Source organism: Chiloscyllium plagiosum, chromosome 4 (assembly GCF_004010195.1).
Source record: "Chiloscyllium plagiosum isolate BGI_BamShark_2017 chromosome 4, ASM401019v2, whole genome shotgun sequence".
In the NCBI taxonomy this organism is placed as follows: Eukaryota; Metazoa; Chordata; class Chondrichthyes; order Orectolobiformes; family Hemiscylliidae; genus Chiloscyllium; species Chiloscyllium plagiosum.
In genome coordinates, this window is record NC_057713.1 from 49455180 (window position 1) to 49477519 (window position 22340).

At 37.6% G+C, this 22340-nt stretch overlaps 2 protein-coding genes across 5 annotated transcripts in view; one reads left to right on the forward strand and one right to left on the reverse strand.

Moving 5' to 3' along the window:
• snx16 (sorting nexin 16) overlaps positions 1-12592 on the forward strand; it is a 45767-nt gene extending 33175 nt beyond the window's left edge. For all 4 annotated transcript variants that reach the window (XM_043688168.1, XM_043688169.1, XM_043688171.1 and 1 more), the window contains 3 exons: positions 6857-6993; positions 7993-8109; positions 11084-12592. In XM_043688168.1, coding sequence (XP_043544103.1) covers positions 6857-6993; positions 7993-8109; positions 11084-11189 — 360 coding nt within the window. In that variant the 3' untranslated portion in view covers positions 11190-12592. The remainder of the gene's footprint in view (positions 1-6856; positions 6994-7992; positions 8110-11083) is intronic.
• Positions 12593-17930: 5338 nt separating this feature from the next.
• Positions 17931-22340, reverse strand: part of LOC122549032 (charged multivesicular body protein 4b-like) — a 45449-nt gene continuing 41039 nt past the window's right edge. The window contains exon 5 of the mRNA XM_043688173.1: positions 17931-21596. Coding sequence (XP_043544108.1) covers positions 21529-21596 — 68 coding nt within the window. The 3' untranslated portion in view covers positions 17931-21528. The remainder of the gene's footprint in view (positions 21597-22340) is intronic.

Consider the following 22340-nt stretch of genomic DNA (forward strand, 5'->3'; position numbering starts at 1 on the left):
TTCCGAAGACAGTCCCTTGTTAAATTAGGCCTGCTGATTTGCCCACTGGTTGAGTCAGGAGGTTGTGACTAGAAGTCAGACATGTAATAAAATCAAGAAAGCAGGTGTTCAAGAGCCTCAGTCATTGCAGTTTGAGTTCTTTTGAGCTCATATGGATTGGGAGCTGCATGGTGGATGAGTGAACTGACATGATATTGAGGTACAGGAAGCCAGGGTAGGAAATATGAGAAATAGGGTAGGAGACAAAGTCCCATCTTTACATTGAGGAAACACTGTATCATGTTGTGTGGCACTAGTACTGCACTAAATAGGACAGACTGAGAACAGATCTAGCAACTCAAAAGGACAACTCAAAATTGGCCATTATGTGAGCAATTCTTTTCAGCAGAATTATATTCAATCACAATTTTTAACCAATGGCCTGGCATATCCCCCACTAGCATTGCCATCAAGCTGGGTGATCAGTCTTGGTTCAGTGAGAGGGGCCTGCCAGAAGCAGCACCGGGCATATATAAAAACAAGGTGTCAACCTGGTAAAACTACAACACAGAACTATTTACATATCAGCATGCAATATGCAAGACAAAGCAATTTCCACTTCCAACTGATCAGTTTGAAGTTCTGAAACATATAATCATGAATATTAGTGGACAACTAAACAAATAAAGAATTGGAAGCTCCACAGGGTATCCCTGTTCTTTATGCTGGGGAGCCCAGGACATAAGAGCAAAAGTGAAGACTGAAACATTTTCATCTGTTTGCAACCAGAAGTGCTAAGTGGATTTTCTATCTAAGCCTTCTGAAGTCACCACCATCACTGATGTCAGTCTGCAAATAATTTGATTCACTCCACGTAGAAACAACAGCTGACAAAAGTAGATACTGCCCTGACAGCTTGTGCTTCAGACCAACCACGCCCCTAATCAAGCTCTTCCAGTGCAGTTAGAATACTAACATCTACCCAACAATGGAAAATTGCCTTGTTGTAGTCAGAGATGTACAGCATGGAAACAGACCCTTCGGTCCAACCCGTCCATGCCGACCAGATATCCCAACCCAATCTAGTCCCACCTGCCAGCACCCGGCCCATATCCCGCCAAACCCTTCCTATTCATATACCCATCCAAATGTCTTTTAAATGTCGTAATTGTACCAGCTTCCACCACTTCCTGTGGCAGCTCATTCCATACACTTACCACCCTCTGTGTGAAAAAAGTTGCCCCTTAGGTCTCTTTTATATCTTTCCCCTTTCACCCTAAACCTATGCCCTCTAGTTCTGGACTCCCCCACCCCAGGAAAAAGACGTTGTCTATTTACCCTATCCATGCCCCTCATGACTTTGTATACCTCTATAAGGTCACCCCTCAACCTCGGATGCTCCAGGGAAAACAGCCCCAGCCTGTTCAGCCTCTCACTATAGCTCAAATCCTCCAACCCTGACAACATCTTTGTAAATTTTTTTGTCAAAGAATCATAGAATCCCTACAATGTGGAAAGCGGCTATTTGGCCTACCTAGTGTTTTCCGACCCTCTGGTTACAAATTGTGATTGAATACAATTCTGTTGAAAAGAATTGCTCACAGGTCTCAATAATGCCCAATTCTGAGTTGCTCTTTTGAGTTGCTCGATCTGTTCTCGGTCTGTCCCATTTAGTGCACTACTAGTGCCCAAACCCCTCCTCTGATGTGGAATTGAACCCAGGACCTTGGCACTATGAGGCAACAGTGCTAACCATCAAGGCACTGTGCCCCTCACAAGTAGCAGGCGAAGTCCAATTAATCCATGACCATCCCATCCACTTACTATCCTATCAGTCTATTCTCAATCGTCAGCAAAGTGATGGAAGAGCAAAGTTCAGGAGGGTGATGGAATACTGTTCTTTTGCCTGGCATGTGCAGCTCCAGCAACATTGAAGAAACCTGATACCATCAAAAGCAAAACAGTATGCTCGTTTGTATCCCATCTGCCATGTTCAACTTTCATTCCTTTCACCAAAGATGTACAATGATGGCATTATGGGCCATCTATAAGATACACTGCAGCAATTCACAAAGACTTCTTCAACAGCATCTTTAAAATCTGTGGCCTCCACCACCTAGACAAACTGTTCAGTCTGCAACTTTCCTTCCAAGTCTCTCACCATTTTTACTTGGAATTATCTTGACATTCATTCACTGTTGCTATGTCAAAGTGTTGGAACTGTCTTCCTTCTTTCGTTCCTGATAATACTGTGGATGTCCCTATACTCCAAAGACTACAATGGTTCCAAGAAAGCAGCTCACCACCAACTTCTCCAGGCCATTTGGGATGATCCATTATTAAGCGGTTGTAGCAGGATACTTGGAATATCTTGATGCAATCTAGCAGGTCAATAAGGTTTTTTGAAAGGGAATTGTGTTTCTAACTTATTCTATTGTTCTTTAAGGAAGTAACCAGTGAGGTGTATAAAGGGGGAATTAGTCAATATAGTAGTGTACTTGCAATTGTGGAAGTACATTAATTCCAGTTTGATAAAGTGCCTCAAATGAGATTGTGATACAAAAATAAAGCACATGGTGTAGGGGTTAATGCATCAGCATAATAAAAGATTTGTTGACTAACAGGAAACAGAAAATGGGTTTATTTTGGATAAGTTGTAACTAATGGAATGCCGTAGATATCATTGCTGGACTCTCAACTATTTACAAATTAATCCAATAACTTGGATGAAGGTATCAAATGTAGAATGGCTAAATTTTCCAATGAGAGCAAGGGAGGTAGAGAGTCTGCAAAAGGATGTAAACAGCTTAAATGAGTAATCAAAAATTTTGGTAGCTGGGGTATAATGTAGGAAAATTTGAACTTGTCCACTTTGATACAAGTGCATAAACGTAGCATAACTGTATGATATTTAATGGAAGTAGAGTGATAGAGCCTGGAAGCAGCCCCTTCAACCCAACTTGTCCATACTGACCTGGTTTTCTAAAATGAACTAGTCCCATTTGCCTGCATTTGGATAATATCCCTCTAAACCTTTCCTTTCTATGTACCTGTCCAAACGTCTTTTAAATGTTGTAATTGTATTCATCCCTACGTCTTCCTCTGGCAGCTCGTTCCGTATCCATGCCACCCTCTGAAAAGTTGTCCCTCAGGTCCCTTTTAAATCTTTCCCTTCTCATTTTAAACCTATGCCCTCCTGGTTTTGGACTCTGCTACCTTGGGGGGAAAGATCTTGGCTATTCACTTTATTTATGTCCCTTATTTAAGATTTTATAAACCTCTATAAGGTCACCCCCCTCAGCTTCCTATGTTCCGGGGGGGAAAAGTCCAAGCCTACCCAGCACCTCCATGTAACTCAAGCCCTCCAGTCCCAGTAACATACTTGCAAATCATTTTTGACCCTTTCCAGTTTTATAATATCCTCCCTATAGTAGGGCGACCAGAATTGTAAACAGTACTCCAAATGTGGTCTTACCAATGCTTTGTACAGCCTTAAGAGGATGACGTCCCAACTCCTATACTCAATGTACTGACCAATGAAGGTAAGCATGCCAAACGCCACCTTCATGACACTGTCTACCTGTGAAGCTGCTTTCAAGGAACTGTGTACCTGCATCCTGAGGTCTCTTTGTTCAACAATATTCCATCGGGCCCTATGCTAACTGTGTAAGTCCTGCCCTGGTTTGTCTTACCAAAACGAAACACCTCTCATTTATCTCAATTAAATTCCATCTGCCATTCCTCAGCCACCGAGTTGATCAAGATTCCAATGTACTCTTAGATAACCTTCACTGTCCATTGGACCACCAAATTTGGTGTCCGATTGCAATATTCAATGGGATGAGGAAATCTGGGTATCATGGTATGAGTGACAAGGTTGGTATGTAGGAACAACAAGCTATTCGGAAAGTACATGAAATGTTAGGGTTCATTGCAATGTGAACACAATATAAAATTAGTGGGACTTCGTGGGGAATACTGTCCCCTTATTTATAAATAAATGTGAATGCTTTTCTCAAGAAGTGTTGAACACTTTGAGCATATAAACCTTGAAGTTTAGAAGAATGATACTCGATCTCAAAAAGATAAAATCCTGAGAGGAATTAATTGGGTGATTGCCTGGAGGATGGTCCCTCCAATGGGGTCCACGAACATATGAATTAAGAGGAGCGGGCATTTAAAGCCTCAGTTCTGCACTATCAGATCATGGCTAATGTGATTGATCTCAATTCCATATTCCTGCCCACGCATTATACCCTTTTTGACTCCCTTGTTAGTCAAGAATTAGTCTACCTTCTCATTAATAGTCAATTACTCTGCTTCCACCACTACATACAGAAGACAATTTGAAAGACACGACCCTTGGAGGAAGAAAATGCTTTTTATCTTGGTCTTATGGGAGGACCCTATTTTTAATCTCTGTCTCCTAGTTTAAGAATAAGGTCTGCCTTTTAGGATAGAAGGTCTAAAAAACTGGAAGAAATGCAGATGCTGGAAATCTGAAACCAAAACAGAAATTGCTGGAAAAGCTCAGCAGGTCTGGCAGCTTCTGTAGAGAGAAATCCGAGTTAATGTTTCAGGTCCAGTAACCCTCCTTTGGAACCTCCTTAAGATGGAAGGTTTACCTTTTAAAATGGATTAAGAAAAATGTCTTAATTTAGAAACTTTTGTAAGTAAGAGGAAGGCATTTAATGAGATTTGCTTGTGCATTTTTTTTGTCTTGTAACCTAAGTATCCTAAGTACTGTTCTCCAATTGATGCCAGATTTGAACAATTCAATGATTCCACTTTTATTTATAATTGGTGATTGCTACAGGTTACATATTCTGTACCGTTTAATGTATAAATTGTCTTCTTAGGTAGATCCACTTTTGCTAAATGTCACTGTTCATTCTGAATTTAATTGACTTGCATTGAGCTTGGTGTTAGGACTGTAATGCAAGGAGCTCCCCTTCCCTTCCAATTTTGTTTCAACAAATCTCTATATCAAAGAATAGGGAATAAAATAGGTTAAGTTACTCGTAGAGTTTCCCTCAGCTATTGATATGTACTCTGCATACATTTTGGTTCTACTTTTGCAAGATAATGTTGTTTTAAGATTATCCAGTTCCTATCAAGCGACTACTCAATTATAGGTTCAACTCAAAACAAACTGTTGCAGTTTCTTGAGTTTTTATACAGTGGGGGAGTAAGAAATGATGCGCAATATCTAATTGCAAAATCACAACAATATTTTGATTATTTTCACACTGAAGCAATCTGTGCCCAGATGCAACAAGAGCTGGACAATATCCAGGCTTAGAATGACAAATAACAAGTAATATTCACACCACACAAATGCCAGGTAATGACCATTTCCAATAAAAACAAATCTAATCATCACTCCTTGATATTCAATGATATCACCATCACCGCATCTCCCATTATTAACATCCTGGAGATTACTGTTGACCAGAAGCTGAACCAGAACTAATCACATAAATACTCTGACTAAAGCAAGTCAGAGGCTCAGAATCTTGGAGTAGTAATTTGACTCCTCAATCTCCAAGGCCTTTCCACAATCTGGAAGACATAAGCCCAAGTGTGTGATGGAATACTCCCTACTTGCAGCCCTCATAACATGAAGCTTGACACCATTCAGGTCAAAGATGCTCTGTAGCTGCAATATTTACTACAAACAATATGTACTGCAGAAATTCATCACCTTCTAATCCCATGACCACTATCATCTAGAAGGACAAGAACAGCAGATACATGTGAGCAATCACCATTTCCAAGCCACTCACTATCCTGACTTAGAAATGTATCACTTTTTCTTTGATGTCAGAGTCAAAATCCTGGAACTCTTTCCCTCCTTAACCATATTGTGGGAGTACTTACACCAGATAGATTACAGGAGTTCAAGAGGCAGAATCACCATCACCTTTTTCAAGGGCAACTAGAAATAAGCAATAAATACTGGCCCAGCCAGTAACATTCACATCCCATGAATAAATGTATGAATAAACAATAAGTACACTTAGAAGCTACAAGGTAAGGCTGTTCTCCTACACTGATTGGCTAATTTAGATTAATTTAACCTCAAATTATAATTTTTATTCCTTCTATTTAATTTTTATTGTTATGAACAAGGTCAAACTACTAGCTTGAAACAAAGCACATTTTATTCATACACTATAATTAAGATACAGGCAAAATAAAAAAAATTGGCTTAACTGTAACTCTATTGAAATTCTTAACAAAATAAGATATATATTAACCACAACTGTTCCAATATAGTAACCTCCCATAAACATACCCTTAGCAAAGACATATTCATTAAATAGATTGCCTCACATGCAAATCTAGCAGCAGGAAGAAAATTCCAGCTTTTAGCTGTAACAGAGAGAGAGGAATAAGAGTTTCCATATCCATTTCAAGACCTCAGCAACTGCAGAATGCTAAAACCAAAAATCCTGGGTCCTGTGGGAGCTTGACCTCACCCATTCAGGCTGCTTCTACTGTTCCAACCTTTGTTTTTAAAATAAAAAGCCTCAAGGCTTTGTGCAGGCTCAGCATCTCTGTCTCAACCCTTCTTCATCAAAAAAAAAAACCCAAAATATACCTCTTAAAGCCTTGATATCATCACATTGTTTAACCAGTAATGGTATAATGAAGTTCCTCAGTGCTGTAAGTTTGAAAGCTGGTTGATCAGTTGCGTATTTCCAACATGTTGTATTTTCATGTATAATATTGCCTTGTTGTGCAATGGAAATTATAATACGTTTTGTATCACAATTTATAAATCTTTAAGGCATAGTCTTATAGATGTACTATGGAACAGTTTAGCTCAATGAAAGACAAGTGTGTTAAATATATTAATGGTTTTCCACCACAGGCTTTCTGTGAAACATTGGAAGAAACTAATTACAGACTACAAAAGGAACTTGCTGAAAAACAAAAGGAAGTTGAGGCTTTGAAGAAATTACTGGAAGAAAAATGTCTTCATATAGAAGTTTTAGAAAGTAGAATAAGGTATTTAATGAGATCTACTTGTGAAAATTATTTCAACATCTAAAGTCAATATCTAAATACTTCTCTCTACTTGGTGACTGATTTATCAAGTCAGTTATTTTTACCTAAAATTGGTGGTTACTTTTACCTATGCAATTAAATACGCAAATGTTGTCCTTTATTTGAAATTCTTAGATGTCTGTGCAGTTTCATAATTGCAGCGGGGATGTGATATTTAATGCATGTTCCGTTAGTCAATGGGTAGAAGTCTGTCCGGCAAGGTTGGAAGGAAACTTAGTGGAAAATAGTTTTGTGGTTCTTGATATTTTCCAGCAATGTTTTAGAAGGAGCTTTGGTGGTAGTTTTAGAACATGATTCACTTGGGCTGTTGGAAGAAAACATTAAACAAAATGGTTTTTTTTAAAATAATTTTACAAAATAGAACCTGGGGTACTTTTAAATGCTGCAATTCAGACATTAACAAAGCTAACAATAGGTGATGTGTGGACATAGTTTACCAACATCCTGGAGTTATTTCATGAGCATTGCCTTGGACATTACAATATAGATTTGTGCACTGAAGTCTCAGATTGTTCATTCGTGAAATATGAATTATACTGGTCGGTGAGGAATTGTAGAATTTTATATTCCAGTAGTCCAGCAAAAATGTTTTTCTGGCATTGCATATTGAGAGCTTTATTTCAAACTCACATATGTAATGTTTAAGGATTATTGATGCCCTAAACTGCCTAACTGCAACTTTTCTGGTCTGGTTGTTGAATGTTAGGTAGGTCGTTCAACCATAAATCTCACCACTGCTGAATCTGCCCTTGTCCAGTCTGGTCATATCAGAGAAAGCTGCTATGATAGAATTTTTAAGACCATTATGTCAGCCTTTATTATGAGTTTGAAGGTTGTAATAAGTAATGGCAGGACATTTCAAACCTGATTATGTATTCTAATTTTTCCCCTGTCTCATGATTATTAAAATGTTGTTTTGTATTCTTGATTATCTTGTAGGGAAATGTCCTTGGAACAAGAGAAAACACGCAGACCCTCTGGGCAGGAGAGTGAATGTAGTGGTGAAGTTGAGTCCTCTGCAGTAGAAGCTGATCAAGCTGTAATAGAGGATAACAGGTAGATTTGAAGCCATGTAGATCAAACCATGGAAAAGAAAGCTCCGTTTTTAAAGGTTATAATAAGTGCATCTCCAGTTTCTTCACTTTTTTTTATATATTCTAGAAACTGGATCTGTTCAGTATCAGTTACTTTATACATTTGCTTTTTGTACATGTATCTGAATAGAAGAAAGGCTTGATGTTAAATGGCTTACTGCTGATCAAATGCCGATAAGTTGTTTCTTCTTTCAGTAATTTCTAATTTTATGCACTTGTAGCAATGTACATTTTTCACTTAATTTTTAATTTAATTTTTTAATACGTTATCATCTGCTTATCAGTTTTTTTTAAAGCACTTCACTTTCTTTGCCCATCTCTCTCTTTTACTTTGTTTCAACTTTTAATAATGCTCCCTATTTGCTGTTTGTCTTTTTCTTGGTGCCTTTTGTATGCTTTTCTAATCTCGCCAGTCCTGCTTCCTTCACTTCTCCCTTTTATTTGTACTCTTCCTGGGTTTAATAATGGTTCCAGTTGCTTTTGTAGGCCATTGTATATCAAGATGGAAGTACCCTCTTTGACTTGAATATTTGAATAGATTGTTGTTTACCAACTGAGTTCTCAGATGTTAATTTCCAGGTATCCCCATCATTTAGATGTTAGGCTTTTTAAACCTACAATGTTGGCTTTAAGTTTTTACCACTTCAAGCTTAACTTTATTTTAACATACTGTGCCTGTTTTATTTCTTGCTTCTTATCCTAAGACTAAAAGTATTTTCGCCCCCTTTTTGTGGGTTGAAACTTTGTGTTTCGTCGGTTCATTCAGGCATATGGGTTTTGTTGGCTGGGTCAGCATTTATTGCCTATTACTACTTGCCCTTGAGAAGGTAGTGATGAGCTGCTTTCTGGAACTGCTGTGTTCTACCTGGTCTAGGTACACTTCTAAAACTGTTAGAGAGAGAGTTGAAGCATTTTCATCCATTAGTGTTAAAAGAACTACAATATATTTCCAAGTCAGGACAGTGAGTGGCTTGGAAAGGAGCTAGCAGGTGTTGATGTTTCCCTGCACCTGCTGTCCTGTCCTGTTAGATGGCAGTGGCCACAGGTTTGAAAAGTGCTAAGGACAATGTTCCTCATGAATGCTACCCACTGCTACTATAGTTAATTGGTGGTGGAGGGAGTGAATGTTTGTGGACATCCTATCAATCAAGTGAGTTTCTTTGTTCAGGTTTGTGTCAAGCTTCTTGAGTTGCTGGGACTGCACTCATACAGACTCCGGGGTGATGAAAGATGAATTACTCAATCTCTGTTTCCAAATCTTGACCTGCTCTTGTTGCCACAATTTATGTGGGGCTAGTCCAATCTAGCTTCCAGTCAATGGTAACCTCAAAGATTTTAGGGGGTTTCAACAGTGGTAATGTCTTTGAATGTTAAGGGTTCTGTCCTTGCTGCGATTGGAGGGGTTCCATCCAGATGGCCTCCTGCAGGGACTGCAATTTCCCCTCCCAGTGGTCAGTGATGCCCTCCAGCGCATCTCCTCCACTTCTGCAGCTCCGCCCTTGAACCCTATTCCTCCAATCACAACAAGGACAGAATGTCCCTGATCCTCATCTTCCACCCCTCCAGCATCCAGATACAGCGCATTATCCTCCGCCACATATAAATTGACCCCACTACTGGAGATATATTTCTCTCCCCACCCTATCTGCGTTCTGCAGAGAAAATTTCCTCCGCGAACACCTTGTTAGATCCAAACACCTCACCAACCTACCCTCCACTGCTGGCACCTTCCCTTGCCACCCCAAGAAGTGCAAAACCTGCACCCACACATTTCCCCTCACCTCCGTCCAAGGCCCCAAAGGAATTTTCCACATCAGAGATTTACCTGTACTTCCAAACACGTCATCTACTGTGTCCATTGGATCTCGATGTGGTCTCCTCTACAATGGGGAGACAGAACACCAACTTGTGGAACGTTTCAGAGAACATCTCTGCGACACGCACCAATCAACCCCACTGCCCTGTGGCCAACCACTTCAACTCCTCCTTCCACTGCTCCAAGGACATGCAAGTCCTGGGCTGCCTCCACTGCCAGACTCCACCCACCCGACGCCTGGAGGAAGAACACTTCATCTTCCGCCTTGGGACCCTCTAACCACACAAGATCAATGTTGATTTCACCAGTTTCCTCATTTCCCTTGCCCCACCTTATCCAAGATCCAAACATCTAACTCAGTACCGCTTTCTTGAACTGTCCTATCTGTCCATTTCCCTTCCCATCTATCCATTTCACCCTCCTCTCCGACCTAGCATCATTACCCTCCATCTTCGTTTACCTATTGCTCGAAATATCAACTCTCCTGCTCCTCCGCTGCAGCCTGACTGGCTGTGCTTTTCCAGCACTACACTTATCAACTCTGATCTCCAGCATCTCTAGTCCTCACTTTCTCCTAATGCCTCAGCCATGCCATTTACCTCCATGTGTAATTTCCCTCTTTTTGGTACCTCTACTTCTTTTAGTGTCTGTCGAAGGCTTTGGGATTTCCCTTTTTGCAGGTGCCAGTTTTTTGTCGTAATCCTCATTGTTCCTCTAATATGCTTCTTCACCTCCCCTTTGATACCTCGCTTTTCTTCTTTGCTCTAAAGTTGTCTTACGATTTGACACCTGTCATAAACAGTTTTTCTTCTTTGACTTAATTTCTAAAAAGTATTAAGACTAGGACTAATTCAAGTCTCATTTAAGTTCTTGACATATAACCTGAAGCAAATCAATGAAAAGATACAGCTGCAGATGTAAGGGCTGTATATATGAGAAACAGTTGTATTGAATTTAAGTGCTCTAACTCCTATTATCGACACTTTCAATTCACCAGGTTTCCCCAATTTTTAAAGAATTCTCTTGCTTAATTGTGTTGCTTTTGATTTCAATTTTATTTTAATGAAGACAAAATATAAATGCAACCCTTTCAATTTTATTTAATTTTAATATTTTCAAGCTCCGGAATGGAGTCTGATAAAGAACACTCTGGAGCCTCTTGGAATAGCCCTGTAAATGAAACGTCTTCACCAGTAGAAGAAGCAGAAGCTGCGGAAGAAAACTGATAGAACATTTAGTATTAGCATTTGTTAATGTTGATATATAATTCTTGGCAATATATCGCAACAATAGCTGTAGCTGGAATACAGCTCAAAGCTATGAATCAATATGGTTTCTAAAATTAGTATGTGAAGTAGCCAAGGAAATTGCCCTTTCTATGAATAAATATTTCAATATATTTTTGCTTGATGCAATAAAGTAGATTTTATTAGCAAATCAGCTTTACTAGGCTCTGAATTTTGTGCTTAAGTAGAGGTCAAAAATATTAGATAAGTTGGGCTATTAATTCTTCAGAGCCATTCAATTTTGATTGTACAATTTTTTTGCAAGCTGCTTTCAACTTCTAAATTGAAATATATACACGAATAGTTTGGCTAAAATGTTTTACAGCTAAATTCAAACATGATGTAGCCATTTCATTAATCAAATGTAACTATCTTTGTTTGAGCTAACTGTACCATTTAAATATTACATTGAAAGTATACTTTGTTTTGGAGAAACTGTGGTTTGAATGGGCATCAGCACACTTCCACTTAGTGTGATTGAGCTTTGTTTAAGCAGGATAAATTGTTTTATCTGGGCACAAATCAGCTCTTGATCTCATTTGGTTTTGTTCCTCAAATTTGTCTGTTAAACAGATTTTGTTTAGATCAAAAACAAAATAAACCTGTTAATTTTGTCAGTTTTACAAACAAGCTAAAGTCATGATCTTAGTGGGTTGTTCTTTAAATTGATTTTTTTTAATAGCTGTTCTGCAGTAATTTACAATTTATTACCAAGTTGTGACTAGACAAAACACACTGACTAATGGTGCAGACTGTGTATTTAAATTTGTCAAGTTTCATTGGCAAAAGTTGTTTTAGTTTGAATTGCTTTTTATTGTTACAATCAAATTGACTTTGATTAATGTTGGTTTCTCAATCTTGCATGTCTTAGTTGCTTCAAGTGCCTTGTTTTTCTAGAACTTAAAAAATATGCAATGATTTTTAATTCACATATTTGTTATGAGCTTGTGTGACAAGTGAGAGACATGAAGTTTGTATGATACATTTTTTGAGAATTTATACTGGAACTGCCTGATTTCCTATCAAGAATATTTTAATTTATGCTAGTAACTTACATTGTGTTTTGTAGACCCTAAAGATGAACTTTTAACAGATTGGATGCTCTAATCTTTCACTGGAAGTTTGTTTTGTCAGGTCTGGGTATACATTTTTCTGTATGATGTGCCATGTTTCTGGAGGTTTTATGCATGATATAAAATATAGCTTATTACCATGAGATAACCCATCACACTAAGTACGTTTGCATAAAAACATTCTGAAATGGGAAAAAATTTAATTGGTTTTAATTTGCATGGGTGATTTGGTGGATAAATGGTTTTTAAATAAACTTGTTTTTTTAAAAAGTTTTTTCCATTTGTCATTCAGTACTCTGAACAGTTTGACATCTTTTATTTTTATACACCTTAGTATGTGATTGATTAGTGTAACCTGTATTTTCTTCTTGAATTGATTATTCAGGTGACAGCGCTCCAACCAGTTGCCATTTATAGAAAATCACTTAACCTAAATAGACTCTTCTGCTATTGTGAACTGTGCTTGTAACTCAGCTATTAATGTTTAAGCTAGGCTGCACAGAAATTTCAAGCATCTGGCAGGAACTACGTAAATCCCAAATGTAGAGCTGCAAACTACTGATCAAAATGTAGTTTGTAGAGCTGCGGTTAACTGAAGACTTCAAGTAAGACTTTAGCTAGTCAAACTTGAAAGGAGCCTAATCTCTAACATGCGGAGGTTTAGTAAATTAACTCTAAGTGGAAATGCCTGGCCTTCAATCACAATTTTGCTGTGCATCTTTAAACCTTTACTCATTTAGATTCTTCTGCCAGTGAAAACCATTACTTGTAATCTGTTTCATCTCAACCCCTTATGATTTTAAACACTTGGTATTGAATCCTCTTTTAATTTCTCTAAAGAGAAAGCCCCGGCCTTTCCAATCGATCTGTGAATTGAAGTTCCTTATTCCTGAAGCTATTGCATAGGTTTTTAGCACTTTTTCCAATGCCCTCAATGTTCTCAGTGTGGTGGCCAGAATTGTATACAATACTCCAGTTGATACCAAACCAGTAGAATGTAAAAGGTTCACCATAATCTTCTTAGACTGTGGCTCTTCCTAAAGTCCAGTATTGCAAGTGCCTTATTAACCACTTTAAATAATTTGTGCACTTCCGTCATCTCCCTTTAAAATTGGATTGTTTAGTTTGTATTGTTAGTCATTCTTCTAGCAAAAAGTATCACTGTACATTCTGTACAGGCTTTGAATTTACAGTTTGTAAATTCAATATCATATCACCCAATTTTACTAGCCTATGTCCTTTTGGAGTCGATCTCTACAAGTTCTGGTTCATATGCATTTTTCAAAATTAAATTATACATGTTTGTCTTTAATAGGGCAACAAAAGCAGTGCTTAATGAAGTTTTTAAAAGAAATCATTCACCACAGCTATTTTTGCTACCATTCAACAATTTACCCCAAGTGTAGTTTGGAGGAGTTTGTTTTGTAATTGCCACTTAATATTACTTGACATTAGTAATTGTGATGGAGTCAGTTCTTTTCTATTTTGTGAAACATTGTATTGATCAGTATACTTTTTATTATGTTGTGTCCTGTTGGATTTAGTACCTATGCAAACAAGGAGAATATTTTCAAAGAAATTTTACAACTCATTTTCAGGAATCATTAAACTTTTTTTGGACATTTACTGTTTGTAACCAAGTTCAAAACACTCATTCTAGAAAAGCAAAACGAGGAATAAAACAAAAACGGCAAACCACCAAAATAAAGTCCTGGTTCGGAACAGTCTATTCCATGCTGCAACAGCCAATGTTTTTGAGCCTGAATTTTGGTGTAACCTGCAGTTCCAAGTCCAAGGATGTCATTTGTGATTTAAAGATCAGTGAGCTCAACTGTCCAAAATTGTAAAAATCTTAAAACCTACCATTAACTAGTCAAATGACCAATTTAAAATCCTTTTGCTGTCCTTTGTATTATGACAATTCAATTTTCCTCACATGCATCAAGTTTCTGGTTCTTTAATGATGGAGTTGTTTGGTTAGAAACTGAAAGTAAAATGAACTGGCATACTCGGTCCTTATTCAAATCATGCAATTACCAAAAGCTGCAGTGAAATATTTTTAAGTTGCCAGTGCAAAGCAGCCATATCAACTCTCTAATAATTTAACAGCATACTTCCTTTGCAGATCTCCATTTTAGAGGCAGACACAAAACTGAGTAAATGACAAGATGTTTGCTGAGAAATATCCAAGCGGCAGTACAGTGAGACTGAGACTGTGATGAATCCTCCTCCAGAGTACCAATCTCTGCCCTGCATTTGAAGCTGTGCTTATGCAGTAGGTGAAGATCTGATAATGGTGAGATTGGAAGGTCAAGAGGTTGGCTGTTGCTAAGAGCCATTGCTATAGCTTAATATTCTGAGATCCAACCAATAAGAAAATGTTTGAAACATGGCCAAAATGAGAGCACAAGGGAATTGATTCCTTTCCAATGACAACCTGGATTTTTCCATCTTCCATTGGGACATTGTATACATTTACAGTGACAACTTTGAGCTGCTTAGATTATTAATTAAGGAAATGGACTGTAATTGTGAGCAGATTTACTGTCTAGGCTTATCATGATTTTGAAAACTTGAATCAAAGTTCTCACAGCCATCTCCATAACCAAAATTCCTCAACTTTGGAACCATTCTCATAAACTCTCCTGCAATCTTTCCAATGTCTCATGTCAGTCTTAAAGTGCAATATGACCAGAATGAAATGCAATGATCCAGCTAAAGTATCAAATGCCTTCTAGTTTAACAAAATCTCTTTGCTTTTAAACTATATGCTACTATGAATAAAGTGCAAAATACTGTATGATTTATTAACTACTCTTAACCCACCCTGCCACTGTTATTGATTGTGCCACTGCACACCCAGGTTTCTCTGCTCTTGCACACCCTTTAGATCTGTCTCTCTTATGTTGTGTCTCCAAGTCTGTATTCCTTCACATTCTATACTGTCCTTTTCCTAGTTTAAAATGCTTCCAAATGTCACCTAGATTTTGAAATTGTGTCCCCTACCCAAAGTCTAAATCATCAATATGCATCATGAAAATCAAGGGTCCCAACACTATCCCCAGGGGGAGCTCTACTACAAACCTTTACCCAGCCTGAAAAATATCCATGAAACATGACTGAATTTGATCAAATAAAAGCAAAATACTGCAGAGTTTGGAAATCTGAAACAAAATGCTGGAAAAACTCAGCAGAAATCAGTGAGACAAATCATTCTGGACCTAATGTTATTTCAGCTTGTCTCGCCACAGATGCTGCCAGACTTGACAATCTCCAGCATTTTCTGTTTTTTATCACTTGGCCAATTTCGTATCCACGTTCCTACTTTTTTTTTTAATTCTGAGCTTTAGCTGTGCTTACAAGTCTGCCTAAAGAAGATCTCAAAAACTCCATTTTGTCAGGCTTCATGTTAAGAACAGTAACAAACAATTCTACTGTTTGTTGTTCTTATGTGTTTTCACGACTTCTCCTCAACCCTCTATATTTAGTTTGTGTCTTGATTGATTTTTCTACGTTGCATCTATTTATAGGCATACCTTTATCATAATTTTGACCCCTTTTGTTATGAGGATATCCGTATTGACAAAGCAAAAAACACCTCTCCAACAAATTCCCAATGAGCTCCAACTCCCCAGAAACCTCGCTCAGGATGTGTTCTGTCCTAATTGGAGGAGAAAGTGAGGTCTGCAGATGCTGGAGATCAGAGCTGGAAATGTGTTGCTGGAAAAGCACAGAAGGCGGTGCTGAATTTGATGGATTTGACTGAGACAGGGTGGGGGGAGGGGAAATGAGGAAACTGGTGAAATCCGAGTCCTAATTGCCCATAATGAAAATGTGCTTTCAACAGTTCCTTTCTTCAACAAAGCTGAGGTAAATTGTTAGGCTTCAATAGTAATCAACTATTGGTCCTATTTCAGCTTTAGATGATTAACAGTTAAATATCCCCCAGATAGCAGAGTCAGCGACGTAAACAATCTTTTAACTAGATTATTGAACTTCAAAATAAATTACTGCTTTAATTCCCACTGTGCTCTAAATTTCCAGAAACACAAACTCTGGCTGTGCATCACTCAGGATGTGGTCTCTCTTCAACTGCTCATACAAATACTGTGCAAGTAAATTTTGCATGATAACCCTGACATGGTCTTCACCCCTTCTTTTCTGTAGCCCCACTCATTCACTTACAATTCTCTATTCCTCCCAGTTTTTGGTGCACTTGGTTATTCCCCTCGGAGATTCTTTCTTTCTTCGGCTCCCATGCACCTGCTGAATTAGTTTAAACCTTCCCAATTCTGCAACTCTGTTCAGGTGCAAACCATCCAGCATATACAGGTCCCTTCTTGCCCAAAGCCAATCACAATGTCACAAGAATCTAAAGTCCTACCTCCCACACCAAATTTCCAGCTATGCATTCGACTCCCTTACTGTTATATATCCATGCTTGCTTATGTGTGGTATTGGGAATAATGTGGAGAGAACAGCTTTGAAATCCTGCTTGATTTTCTACCTAGCTTCACACATGCTGACTGCAGGATCAGACCTGTTACTGCTTTTGTTGGTTCTAATGTAGACTACAGCTAAAAGTTGTCCTCTCCCTCCCTCACAACCCTGAAACCTGCAAATCTTAGGGTGCTCTTCAGCCCCTCAGTGATACCCTTGACTGAGACACCAGGGAATCAACATCATTGTTGATTCATCAGTTCTTATTAAAATATTGACAGAAAACTGCCATCATGAAGCAGCCCCTATTTAACAAAACAATTTTAACTATTTGAAGGTTGTTAGTTCAATGTGAGAATTTCATATCATATAATTCTTGAAAGAAAAATAATTTTTACCAGCACAAAAAATCTTGAAGGAAATTGTAAATTAAAGAGTGATACCAGAATATAGAAAGTAGTGGAAAAAACATTTAAATTATAAATGTTTTTCCACTACTTTCTATATTCTGGTATCACTCTTTAATTTACAAATTCCTTCAAGATTTTTTGTGCTGGTATTTTTAAATTATAAATGTTTTTAGGGGAAAATAGTAAACGATCAGAACACTAATTGCAGTACAGTTCCATTCTGTTATAAAGTGTCTTATCAACATGAATTCACTGTAATGCAATTGATAAATTGGGGACGCAGTTTCTACAGCACAAACTTTTAAAACGTGTATTGCGATTACAGCACCAACACTTTAAGCACTGTTTCTGAAGTGCGATTTTTCTATAACACAGGATTGCAAAAGAACACAACCATTGCTTTACAGAAGAACTGACTGTATTAGGGATGATCAATAAATGTTAGCCTCATCAGCTATGCCCACATACCAGGAACAAAAGAAACCACAAAATTACCTCAACTACATAGGCTACAAATATGCCACATGGACCCGGATCCGTACTATATCAGCAGATACTGACTGCCAGTAACGCCGTAGAAAATGGAAAGTAAGCCAGTTAGACATTTAAATCCTACACATTGAAAATGCATGGACATTTCAAAACCAAAGACACAGAAAATTGCTGGAAGAGACAATCAACAGAACTCAAAACATCACTATGTGAAAACTTTCATTCCAAACTTTTGTTTTTGTAACATAAAACACAAAGACATTAGATGATACAGAAGTTATGTACTTTTATTTACAAAATGTTTTGTACATCACTTTCTATTGGTTGATCTTGAATAGGTGCATTTATCTTCAATGAACAATAATGAAGCAAACCAAAATATATAAAATCCCCACAGGTTTCATTAAAAATTAACCTTTATGGTTACTTAGTGTCAATTGTACTAATAAACTTAAATATGTCATCAGATAAAATAATATTGGATTTTTTAAATAAGACTTAATTGCTTGAATACATCTCAACCATAACATGAAACTGTGTTTAATCAGATTTTCCAATGAAAGCAAAATTTTAGATCTATGTAAATTTTATTTTGTCCCCCATTTTAAATCACATGTTATTTTGCCCAACAGGAAAATCAAGTCGCTTAACAAAAAATCTAAATACAGTAAATCAAGTCACTTGTCGACTTCATCATCTTCTCAAAGTTATGGTCATTCGAATGCTTGCAGTGCAAGAAGAAATAAAAGTGCAAGGAAAGGCTTCATTTAACGTTTCTTGGTATGCCAACAAGCTAGTGTCTACTTTAATTGCATTTTAAAAATACGGTAGTGTACTAGCCTAGAAGTTAAGTAATTTCCATATTACAAACCGGCCAAAACCAGTAAATTGTTATGGTACATGAAGTGAGGCAGTTCATTTGGTAAATCTCCAAAAGGCACACTCGATGAATTTAGAAAGCTGCATGATTTGTAGTGTGGACATGTTTAGTTTCTCTTGCATGTTGCCCTTGTATTATGGGTAATATCTCCCAAGAGCTGCAGGGGTTCTGCCACCCAGGATTGCTGTGGTTCTTTCCTGAGGTTTTGATGGATGAGAAGTCTTTCTGTGGAAACTCAAATGTTTTTATCTTAGAGAAGAAATCTATATTAAGAATGTGGACTTATGAACTTTCACAATACAAGTTAGCAGAAAAAGTGTACAGACAAGTTTTTTTTTTAATTGTGGTGTAGATAGTTGGATGGCTTTTTTTGACAAGACTTCTGTTTTATATGGTTTTGCGTTTGCATTGCTCCAACTATGTTTCTGTCACATCTCATTTGAATGACAGTCACTAATGTATCATGGTACTATATGCTCAAATCAACATTATTTTGCATTTCTGCAGCACCGTTAAAATTGAAAAAAGCATCTTAATTCACATCCTAGAAATACAAGTACGGTAGGTAAGAAAAAAACAAGTCAGAACTTAGTTGTAGAAACATAAATTTGACATTTTAGCTTCTTAGGGGGCTGGTCAGGTGGATGCTGAAAGATTTTTTCCCCCTTGTGGGAGAAACTGTGACCAGAGGGAAAAATCTCAAAATAAGACATCACACATTTAAGACCGAGATGAAGAAGAATTTCTTCTCAGAAGATAATGAATATGTAAAATTCCTTACAACAGAGAGCTGTCAAGGCTAGGTTGTCAAGAATATTCAAGGCTGAGATGGACAGAATTTTAATCAATGAGGGAATCTAGGGTTATGAGGAAAATAGGGTTGAAGCTGATCAGATTTAATCAATTTATTGAATGGCAGAGTAGACTTGAATGGCTGAATAGCCTACTTCTGCTTCTGTATCTTATGGTCTAATAGAATGGCTTCTTTCTGCTCTGTCTATACCTTACGGCTAAAGTAAAGCGAAGAGACTGGTTGGGTCAAGTAGCCTGTTTGTGTTGCATACCTAATGTAATGATCTTTGACCTCAACTCCATTTTCCCACCTTACCCCATAGATTTTTAGGAGTTGAAGCTAATTAAAATGTATGATCTCAGACGTGAATATAGCAAAGTAGTGTCCAAAGATAAAGCCATAGTCGTACAGCATACAAACAGTCCTTTGGTCCAACTAGTTCATGCTGACAGTGTTCTCAAACTAAATTAGTCCCACTTGCCCATGCTTTATGTCCTCCCAAACCTTTCCAGTTCATGAACTTATCCAAATGTCTTCTAAATATTGTAACCGGACCTGCATCCACGATTTCCTCTGGCAGTTCATTCCACACACAAAACATTCAATGTGAAAGAAATTGCCCATGTTTTTTTAAAATCTTTCTCTTCTCACCTTACAAATATACACCCCCTAGTTTTGATCTCCCCCATCTTAGGGAAAAGACCGTGGCTAATCACCTTATCGATGCCCCTCATAATATTACAAACCTTGATAAAGGTCACCCTCCCAACTTCCTACACTCCAGTAAAAAAAACAAATGTCCCAGCCTACCCAGCCCATTTTTATAACTCCATTCCCAGCAAAATCCTGGTAAATCCTTTCTGAACCTGCTGCAACTTAATAACATCAACTCTTAAATAAAAGAAATTATGTATCTCAGTCCTAGATATCCAATCCCTTATCCTGAGACTATTCCAGACTCTTCAACCAGAGGAAACAATCTCTCAGCATCTACCTGGTTCAGTTTTTTCAGAACATTAAATATTTCAATGAGATCACCTCATTCTAAAATCGCGAGAGTGTACAGACACATCCTACTCAATTTTTCTTCCTAGGAAACATTTCAATCCTAGGAATAAATTCGTGAACATTTATGTAGAGGTTTGGTAAGATCTACCACTATTGTTGACCTATTCCATTTAAAGCTGAGGGAGTAATGACTAAGTGGAGAAGTTCAAGCAGAAACAAAGACATGGCAGAACACATTTACTAGGCCATTGAAGTGGACAGATCTAAAACCAATTTCTGGAAACAGAAACATTGCTGTCATATTCACCTATTTAGGTTTATTGTTTGTTAACTCAATGTTATTTCCCTTAACAAGTGTGTTTACTAGTTTTTGAGCCAAAGCTAGCTGGGTCATCATTAATCTTTTGGTTTCATTTTGAACCTCTCATCTTGGTCTAAATGGTGCAAAATCTATTCAGCAGAAAATCAATATTTAATGCAAAACTATTGGAAGTGTTTAGTGCTGACTGAATATACTGCAAATATTGTACAGTACTATTTGCTTCCAGGCTACTTCACTTTACACCTTCAATTTTCTTCTGATTGAATATGGCTGTCTGACTCCACTTTTGGAGTATTTTATTGGTTATTGTGGTTAATATTTCAGCTGTAAGCTTCAATAGCTGAAGTTTTAAATTTAGAGTTAGAAGCAAATGTGTGCATGGTACATAGATTTCTAATTATAAAACATCTGCTTAGTTACAAAAATTACTCGAGGAATCCGATTTGACTAATATACACACTTTTGATCGACAACAAAACAGATGGCAAAAAATATAAGGTCAGAAGTACTTATCTTGAATCAGATCAAATCTTAATTGTATGTTTTTTAAAAATGTCTATGTACTACGAGACAATCACTTGAAAATAGCAGGCTTTCATCAGCTCTTTGCTCAATGTGTTCTGCATATTTCAGCCCCAAAGTATGACATTTGAATGTAGGCATTTTCCAAATTTGATCTGATCCAAACTGCATAGAGATTTTGGTTTTGCTAATACATGAAAAGTGGACGATGTACCAATATTTATTTTAAAAAATATTCCATACAAATATCAGAGTTTACCACTGCAGAAGTGAACTTCAGATAATTGCAGAACATCTTCATGTCCCCAGAATAATCATTCCTGGTTCTTTTGGATGATTCTACAATGCCCACGCTTTTAAATGCTTCATACCAGCATCTTCTTCCCTGGTCGTCTTCTTAGATTTAACTAGAATGGAGGAAGAAATAAATCTTTCAGTATATTTGAGAAATTGCTCGTTGTTGTGGTTCTGTTCGCCGAGCTGGGAATTTGTGTTGCAGACGTTTCGTCCCCTGTCTGGGTGACATCCTCAATGTTTGGGAGCCTCCTGTGAAGCGCTTCTGTGATCTTTCCTCCGGCATTTTTGGTGGTTTGAATCTGCCGTTTCCGGTTGTCAGTTCCATCTGTCTGCTGCAATGGTCGGTATATTGGGTCCAGGTCGGTGTGCTTATTGATTGAATCTGTGGATGAGTGCCATGCCTCTAGGAATTCCCAGCAACACAAATTCCCAGCTCGGCGAACAGAACCACAACATAGATTTAATTAAATGAGTGTCCTTCTATAAATAATTGACTACATACTTTTCACAAAAACAAGCCAAATACACCAGTCAACAATGGTAATTTATAAACACAATTCCTATGATTCTGGATGAAATGAAGAAACAGATATAATCAGATATGATGACCAGCCTACAAAGTTCAACAGTCATACAATGCGAAAGTTTTGTAATTTTAATGATCACGGTGACATGGAACAAGATAATGAACAAAATAAAACATCCAATGTTCAAGCACATTTGTGAGTATAAATAATTCATGAACCCATTACCAACTTGAAAATGGATTGATGCTGGAAAGTAAAAACTTCTACCAGCTCCAAGCTCGAAGGTGAGCCAACTATACGATGTTAAAAATCACACAACACCAGGTT